Below are 9830 nucleotides of genomic sequence, written 5' to 3'. Positions count from 1 at the left end.
AAAAGATCATTTAACTGAAAAAAATGGGCTGAGAACAGTTTGTAACTCACAATAAATCTGTGTCCTGAATAGACTGCTGATATAATTCCTGGCTGCTTGAGTAATATTCAATACGAAATTGCAAAATAGCCCATTTTTATGTTGTTAATAATAATAATAAAAAAAAATACACTGGGTGGATCCAGATTGACTTGCAGTGTGTTTTGAATGTACGCTCAAGTCTTGCTTTTCAAGTCAATGTTAAATTTATATTCCCCTTAAGCTTGGTACACACGAGGATTTTTAAAAAATTTAAAAAAAAATTATTTTTTTTAAACTGAGATCCCATGCATGGAGGTGCTCCAGTAATCTCAGCACACCGACACAAAATCATTCTGTCCCAGAGGTAATCTAGAATCCAGTCCTTTGAGCCCGCCACCTCATATGATCTAACAAAAACAAAGAAGAAACATGGCAACAACCAGAAAACTCGAGCCAGGATGGAAGAAGACATACAAGACAAAGGACTGATGGTGATTTTGGGACCATTGATGACAGAAGAATCCCAAAATGGAAAAAGAGAGACTTTGGGGAAAACAAACCTGAAGACAGTGGGAACTCTGACTTTATAATCTACTGAACATCGGCTGTGGTTGTTGTTTCATCTGCTTCCTAGTTCTCCAGTCAGCTTGCTCTCAATTGGCTATGTTCTGTTCCATGTCACAATCCACAAAACCACAAACTGACTAGGGAGGCATCATTCCCCACGCACGTGAAGATTTTTGGTCAGAAATATTAAACAACTTTAATACTTGCATTATTTTTTCTTTCCCTTTTTTTTTTTTTTTTTTACCCCGACATATTTTGGAACTTAAAATTTGGACATATTTACTCCTAACACACCTCTGACTGCAGGATCACTTTATAGGATAATCTTCTAAAACTTCAGATGATCTTGCTTTTGCCATTTTTGGTAAGGAAGTGGGAAAATGGGGACAAAAACGGCCCAATAATTATTGTGTGTACCCAGCTTGAGAACAACCTCCTTATATACACCCCTTCACCCAATTGACTTTGGTGTGTCAAAAAAAAAAAAAAAAAAAAAATCTAATCTGGGAACACTGTTACCTCAGATCCAGTTGGAAGATTCCATGGATGAGGTACCAACTCCAATAATGTCATTTGCATTTTTTTTCTTTTACATTCCAGAGACACTCTAAAGTAGGAGATAAGAAACTTGTACAAACAGGGTTTTGGTCAGGTCATTCTGACCATCTGGCTTACGAGATCATAATACAAGATTTTTCCATCAGTCACCAACTCCAGTTCTTGAAGCATTAAACCTGAACAATATGGGGAGAAAAAAATGTAAATGTAATATTTCTGACAAATATTGTGATTTAGTCTGTTTTAATCATCCAAATCCCTGCCTTTGTTCAGTGTTCATGCAGAAATATTTTATTTACATGATGGGAGGATTGTCACATCAAAATATGAACTGTTTTGCAAGGATGTGGAGTCAAAATATGAATGGCTTTACAATTACAATCAGCGTGTGGCCACAACACTGAAACCTGAAGGTTTCATTTTCTCTAGAAGTGTTTTTTAATCCTGGTTCTCAGGGCCCATTGCCCTGCATGCTTTACTTCATACAGATTAACTTAACTTGCCAAGTTCTATTCAAAACTGATGATAATGAGTCATTGATTTGAGTCAGGTGTGTTAAAAGTAGGGTCGCCAATAAAACATGCAGGGCAGTGGGCCCCAAGGACCAGGATTAAGAAATACTGCTCAAGAACAGGTCTATTCTTTGTCCTTGAAGTATTTCATCCACTTGACAGAAGTCATCATTCCCAGGGAGGTGAAAACATCTGGAATGCTAAGAAGTTCCTGACCATCACAGAAGCGCAACTAGTTGATTTATTGTTGTAATTTCTGGGTCATATTGGGGCCAGTGTAGGGAATGAAGCGCAACATAAATCTGATTTGGACATATTTAATGTTTAACTTTCTAAAAAGAAGACATGTTTGGGTAAATGAGGATGCTCTTCACCAACTCTGTGGAAGCCTGGTAATGACCCATTAATTTGAGTCAGGTGTGTTGCAGCAGGGAAATATGTTGGATAGTAGCCCTTCAAGACTGGATTTGGTGACTCTTGCTTCATGAGTTTAAACACCATTGGAGTTGTCAATACTGTTAGCCCTCCTTAATTTCCCTTTGTCCTGGCCTTTAAATGAAAACTCGTAGATGGAAATTTAAATATTGAGTTTTCAAGTAAAGATAGCCTTTTCTTGCAGGTTTAATTGTCACACAGTGCTGTCCACCTGCTTTGAAGCCAGTTATTTCTGAAAACCAACCAAAAAAAAACATATGGTTCATTTGTGAGAGAAAACACAGCTTATCTTGGCTACATTTGGGAAATATTAACATTTTAATCCCTTAACCATTGAGGCCCACCCCTGGGTTGATTCAAAGATGACACACACTTGTGCAAAAAAGATTTTATTTGTATGTGTGTGTGTGTTTTTAAAGTACCAGAAGAGAGGTCTTTCACAGCAATAAAAAGATACAGTTAATGTTATATCAGAAAAGCATTGATACCTTAATTGATACCATTGCATTGATACCATATTTTAATACTACTGACAGACCAGCAGGTGGATGACTGACCAGCAGTAGCACTGGAATATAAAACCTCTTAGAGACTGTACAAGGCTTTATATTAAAAAATACATTAAAACTGCTCGGAGTGGAGCACCGCTGGCTAAGGGGTTAAAAGTATAATTGGATGCCAAAAATTCTTCAGGATTCATAGTCACAGTGCATTTACACTGGCAGTGTTGGATCTGCTTTTAACAAACCCTGGACCACTTCCATGGACAGCACAGTTTGTTGGAAGTACTCCAAACACTCATTTGCTCTTTGGTCCTGCTTGCCATGTGAAAGCAAATGGACCATCCATTAAGGAGAAGGGATGAAGAGTGCCCTGTACTTTATCTCACTGCCTCTCCTGGTGCTCATACTAGACAGCATCTTGTGAAACTGTTAGGTTTGAACCCATACATATATATATATATATATATATATATATATATATATATATATATATATATATATATATATATATATATATATATATATATATATATATATACTCACAAAAAGTTAGGGATATTTGGCTTTCAGGTGAAATTTATGGAAAATGCAATATGTTCATGCTACAGTGATATAATATAAAAGTAAGACATTTAAGTAGAAGGATGCACTACTGATTTCCTCATCTCAAAAAATTCATTCAACACAAAAGGTAACAACAATGGTAGTTACACCACAACAAAAAATTTGAACGTCTCAAAATCTCGTCATGTGCCCTTGAGCATCAATTACAGCTTGACAACGACGTCTCATGCTGTTCACAAGGCAACTTATTGCCTGCTGAGGCATGGCATCCCACTCTTCTTGAAGGGCAGCCCTCAGGTCGTTGAGGTTCTGGGGTGCAGGGTCTCGAGCCTCTACACGACGGCTCAGCTGATCCCACAGGTTTTCAATGGGATTCAGGTCTGGAGAGAGTGCAGGCCATTCCATTTGAGGTACACCAGTCTCCAACAGCCGTTCCCTGATGATGCGGCCTCGATGAGCAGGAGCATTGTCGTCCATGAAGATGAAATTAGGCCTGTGCTGTTCATGTAGGGGCACGATCACTGGATTAATGTTATTCAGGTAGTATGGGCTTGTCACTGTACCATTCACAAAGTGTAGGGCAGTTCTGTACCAAGTGGACACCCCTGCCCACACTGTAACACCGCCACCACCAAAAGCCCGCCTGGTGACAACAGTGGCTGATGCATAGCGCTCTCCCTGACGTCTCCAACATCGTTGCCGGCCATCATTTCTGCTCAGTGTGAATCGACTTTCATCAGAGAACAGCACTGAGGCCCACTGGTTCCTCGTCCAACGTAAATGCTCCCTGGCCCATGCAAGACGATGATGCCTGTGCCTGGTGGTGTGGTCAGGTACCCGTGCAGGTCGTCTAGCACGCAGACCATGCTGATGTAAACGGTTTCGAATGGTCTGACGTGACCCTTGGGTGCCTCTCACCTTTCTTAAACGTGCCTGGAGTTGAGTGGCATTCATCATCCGGTTTCTCAGGGCAGTGTTCACAATGTAGCGGTCATCAGCACGGGATGTGGCCAAAGGACGTCCACTTCTAGGCCTTTCTGTGACTCTTCCAGTCTCTCCATATCTCTGTTGCAACCTGCTGATGACACTCTGTGACACTCCAAGCTCAGTGGCCACTTCTGTCTGAGAACGTCCTGTTTGAAGCATCGCAATGGCAAGGGACTGTTGTTCCATTGTTAGGTGTCGTCTTGGTCTCATGATGTCAAAATGTGAACAGCATGATGAGGACAACTGTTTAAACACCAGCTCTAATTGAACCACATTTATTGGTCAATTCAAGGATTACACACCTGCCGTGATTTTTGCCGTTAAGCTCCTTGTTAGAGAACAGCAACTTGTGCAAAATTTATTGAAACATTTAACAGTTGGACATGTGCATTTAAAAGCTTAGAGAAGATCACATTAAGTTCACCTGTACAGGTTTGAATGCATTTTAGGCTTGTTGTGAAATTTCACCCAAAAGCTGAATATCCCTAACTTTTTGTGAATAGTGTGTGTGTGTGTGTGTGTGTGTGTGTGTGTGTGTGTGTGTGTGTGTATATATAATATATATATATATATGTGTATGGTTTCATCATTGTTTACTTGGGGAGAGTGAGCCATTTTTTCATTATTCCTGGTTAGTTTAATCTGCCTCTTTTTTTTTTTTCCTTTTTTTTTCTTTTTTCTCTTTTCTCCCTCCTCTTGGAGAGCAGTTTCTGACCATACAGCCACAAGTGAGTTGCTTTAGCTGTTGTCCTGCTTGTTTAATCCAATGTACTTAAGTGCAGTGTGAAAGCAAACCAGAAGTGCAACATTTCTCAGCATTCTCCGACAAAATAAACCAAGTGCACCAGACTTTCCTGGTGTGAATGCGCTATTAAAGGAGAGCACTGATTTGCTCTTATAATGGTTTTCCCTGTCTGACATTAATGTAGTTAGGATTTGCACTATGGATTTTTTTTTTTTTTTAAATTCTTTTTGCTTCTCGCGTTACAAACTGACGTTTAGTGAAAAGTCATGACATTTTTAGTGACTACCATCTAAGTTAGATACTACCACCTGCTGGTGTTGGTTTCAACTGTTTCTTGGCAAGGAAAGAAATTCACTTTAGCTACAGACAGCTCTTCTTCTGTCATTTAAAGTTTTTGTTTTTTGTTTCTTTATTCTAAATTAAGGCAAATAAGTTATATTTGACAGATGTGTTTCTGACAGGAATGACGATAAGGAGCAAATCAAGACAAGACTTTGCAGATGATGGATTCCAGCCCTTCAAGAAGCTAAAGCACAGTCTGTATAATAATCCCATTTTTTTGTTTGTCTACTTTACAGCCTTTCTTTTCTAGTGGATTTTTGTGCCTCCTATCCTGCTCCTGGGCCCTTGACTTTCAAGGCACACCAGGAGTTTGCCACTGGTCAGAAGGCAGACTGCGTTTGTGCGGTGGGCTCATCTGAAAGCTCACTAAACCACTGACAGATGTACAATGTTGTCATTGTTGGTGGCAGGCCTGTGGTATTCAAGATGAACTCTTAACACAACAACGCTTAACAAGTCCATATATAACCACTGCACCTTTCACAGTAACTGCTTTGAGTGCTCTGAACCAGTCAACACCATGTCCTATCCCCCATATAACCCCTTTATCCCTGGAAAGCCAAGTGCCTCCCAGGGGCAACATGGATTCTACAGTGGACAGACACAGTGGGAGCCCTGGACAGGGCTGCCTCACGTTGGACATGCATCCAGAATTGGATCTTTGGAATATGTTTCTGCAAATTCTGGGGGTGAACCCCTGCCACAGTTAACTCTGCCAGTGGACCACAGGTCGGAAGAGAGTGGGCCAATTGCGGATACTCAGAGTTCGAACATTCAAGTCAAAGAGGAGGTGATTTTTCAGCCTTTAAGCCACGTGACTAACTTCACCCGCACTCACAAAGATGAGCTTACTTCCTCAAGCAAAGCCATGGCCTCATCTCTGACTTCCTCAGGCACTCAAGGACATAGAGCTTCAGATGTTGACAGTGGCAGCAGGTCCATGAACTGGTTACCAGTCAAGCAAAAGGTCCCTGAAGATTATTCTTCCAAATCTAATTCAGAGTCTGGTAATTATGGCCCTGGAGGTGTTGCCCGACCTGTACCTCCTCCTGAGTCCATCTGCTTAATGGACACTCCAGAACAGTTAGCTGAGAAGATCATGAAGGACTTTGGACTTGAAAAGGATGATTTACATATACTGCTTTCTTACCCTGATGATCAGACAACTGCTGAGAACCTGCCTTTCCTTTTGGACCAAATCTGGCTTCAGAAGGCAAAGAAACCTGCTGCTGCAGTTCATTCGCGACCCCACTCTGAATCCCAAATTTTCCCAAGCATGAGTGGAATGGGTACAATAACTGGTTCTGAAGAGTCAGGAATGAAACGGGATAACACTGCCACTGTTCAGCCAAGTAAAATTAATAAATGTGGAGAATCTGGCAAACTGACTCCAGGGTTTAAGCATATGATTGATAAGACCACTGAGAGTACAGCTAACAGTGGTGGAAGTTTGTTGCTGACAGACAAGTTCAGTATTGGCAGCCACAGTAGAGAACCACTGCAAGGAAGTGTGACGGTGGTGCAAAGTGGTTTCTTGCTTTCTTCACATGAGCAGATGAGTTCCATCACCAGTGTTTGCTCAACAAAGAACCCTGTGGCTCCTTCAAACATCAGTCAAGCCAAACAAGTGGCAGCCCAACCAAACCCGACTTCTAAACCAATCTTCACCCCTTTTTCTCTGCCAAAGAAAGAGACTGACAAGACATTGTTTAAGGTGGAAGTATCCAAATCTCTCCATTCAAAAGACTCACTTGATGAGCCCACAATAAAAACTCACCAGTCTAGTGCTTTAGTTCATGATGAAAACTTAAGCCATGTGCTCATGAGCAGTAATGACAGTTGCATAGATGGCCAAAGTGAAATTCAAGGACAAGGGTCAGTTGCTGCTGCCGAGCGAATGAAAACTGTACAGATTAAACAGGAGGTACAACAACCTCCCTTAACTACTCAGCAGATGCAACATTCACCAGTACTGCAGATGTGGGAGGCTTTGCGCTCTCAACCATTACTTTCTGCAAAGCCTGAACCACCAAGTCTTTCCAACTTCACTGTTAAGGATGCATCACATCCCCACCTAGATTTACTGGTTGCTCCCAGTGATCCTTGCTCCAGTGTTCAGCCTCCATCTCTGCCAGTCCTAGGTCCTGAAGGCGTCACGCATCTGCCATGCTCTAAACAGCAGTCTCCAGTGAAGAAAGGCTCTTCCAAGGGTCTGCCATCAGTGGCTTTGATGCATGATTATGATGGGGCCACACCGAAAGTGTTTTCACATACCTGTTCTTTATGTAAGACAGAATGTATTCACATGAAGGTGAGTGGAACACAGCACTCTGTTTTTGTTTAGGATATAAGAGGCTGTCTATTTCAGGGTCTAACATTTTTTTCTTTTTTTTATCTAAAAATAATGCAGAAAGTTTTTGGGGTTTTTTCTTTTTAAATTTTCTGAAGAATTTTAATTTCAAACTGATGTGTAAGGATATTTTGTATAGTGGCCACAGCGATTAAAGTGGATTTCTGCTAACTAGATTGAAGAGAAGTCATGTATAAGACCGGTTTAGGAGTTGATGCCTTATTTAAAATTGGCCCCACAGTAGTGTTTGGATGACAAAATGGCAGCTTGCAGATTGTGGCACTCTGTAGTTTGTGGGCATTGGATGCAACATGAGTCAGGCCAGGTTGCTGCAGACAGCATGCTCTTCATAAATTTTTATTAAATAATAGAAAATTACTTTTCATATATCACTCAAAAGTACACACATGCAAAGAAATTAGTCTCAAACACCAACTTTAGAAATTGCACAAGGTTTCACAAGTACTGTTCAAAATGTGCAATAAAAATTAGTAGCCAGCTTGTTACATGATTAATTAGGAAGCCATTGGAAGATGTACACTATTGGCTGATAGTAATGAGGTTGCTAATTACAGAAACTGTTAGAACTTGAGGATAGCATTTTTTTTTCTTCCTTAAGCATTGGATGAAATTTAAGATGTTCATGCAATGTTTTTTCATTGCCAGAGTTTAGGTAGAAAACCTGAATGAAGCTACCATTAAGTGCTTTTTGACCAAAGAAGAACCAGTGCTGGTGTTTGAGCCAGTGCTTAGGTGGTTCAGCTCCCATGCTAGCAAAGAACCGGTTTTGGTTTTGACTGAAAGAGAGAGTATGGTCAGTGCAGCGTGTGTTTTTTTTTGTTTTTTTTTTCCTTTTGTCCAGCATTTAAGCAAGCAGAATGATGGTCTGGATGCTGTTTTCTGCTGAGCAAATTTACTTTGCCAAGGGGAGCATGACTGGGATGATGCTCCCCTTGATTTTCTGTTTTTTTTTTATTTTATTTCTTTATTTATTTTGTATGATTGTAATACAGAGTTTCTACTGCTGGACCAGACCAGAAAGGATAGAAGCAACAGAAAGACAAAGGGGAAAGAGAAAGAAAACACCTCGTAGAGAGAAAAGAAAAGAGCGATAGAAAGAGAAAGAAGGAAAAAAACAAACATTTGCATAAACGCACGTGTATACACCCATACGCATTTGCCTATATAGACGCATGTACCTACACATTCACACACATAGACACAACAGGCCATGTACCTACACATTCACACACATAGACACAACAGGCCAAACTTAGATTCTTATTCCTCCTGCAGAGGAATAGACTATCAAGTGTCAGGAGCACCATACACTATCAGGTTAAATATAAATTAGAGACAAAGAAAACAAGCTGCTGTTAGTGAATAATCCTGCACAAAACTTGGTGACTGTGTCTCAGGGTCCTCCTGGCCTGCTCCATGCCTTTATGTGTGGGCGGGGTCACATTGGCATGATGACTCTTCTTTGAAGACGTTCCACTCTGCATTTTCTGCATGTGACACAGTCAGTGCAGCGTTTTTACCAGCTGGTCACTTAGAACAGAATTCAGGAGCGGCTTTTAAGTGCGCTTTAAGACCCAAAAAATATGGTAGTCTACAAGAACAAAGAACTTTGTTATTGTTCTTGAGGTGGCAGGTTTGGTGTGGTAATTTTTGTAGTTTGTTCTTCATGCATCATTTTGGCAACTTTGTTTTGCATGTGGTGTCTGACGACTGTTGCTGTTTGGTCAGAAATTTAGTATGTTGTCTATTCCTGGAAAGTTACTATTAATTGGAGCAGAACAATGTCAGATTCTGTTCTGCAGAAGACTTGGTGTGTATTTGTTTTTCCTGCCTGGAGTCTAACTTATCTTCTAATTGAAATTGTTTGGGGAGAAGGAAAAACAACCATTCACTTAGAGGCTTAAATCTTGTTTTTAGCAAGAATGGAAAGAAAGATCACTCTGAAAATTTAATTTAGTTTCATCTGCCCCAAAACAATTCAAAGGTGTTAGGAAAACAAAGTATGATGTACCAAAATGCTAAATATGCCTCTGAACCACTTTTTAGCTTTTCTTGCAAAAATTCTAGTGTTTGTATTTTGTAAATGTAGTCATTTCTGTGAAAACACTGAAAGAAAAAGCTCATTTGTGATTAAGTCTACAAACATTTAAATGAATAATCAAATTACACATTTAAAAAAAAAAAAAAAAAAAAAAAAAAAAGAGAAACACATCTTTATGTAAATG

General features: G+C 40.1%; 1 protein-coding gene across 1 annotated transcript in view; it reads left to right on the top strand.

Annotated features, from left to right (window-relative positions):
- Positions 1–5754: 5754 nt before the first annotated feature.
- The window catches only part of LOC306769263 (uncharacterized protein), a gene marked incomplete at its 5' end in the record, with an annotated part of 77986 nt that continues 73910 nt past the window's right edge, over positions 5755–9830 (top strand). The window contains one exon of the mRNA XM_079257829.1: positions 5755–7545. Coding sequence (XP_079113955.1) covers positions 5755–7545 — 1791 coding nt within the window. The remainder of the gene's footprint in view (positions 7546–9830) is intronic.

This window comes from Telmatherina bonti (assembly GCF_933228915.1).
Source record: "Telmatherina bonti genome assembly, chromosome: 18".
Taxonomy (NCBI): Eukaryota; Metazoa; Chordata; class Actinopteri; order Atheriniformes; family Telmatherinidae; genus Telmatherina; species Telmatherina bonti.
This window is presented reverse-complemented; position numbering and strand designations above follow the sequence as displayed.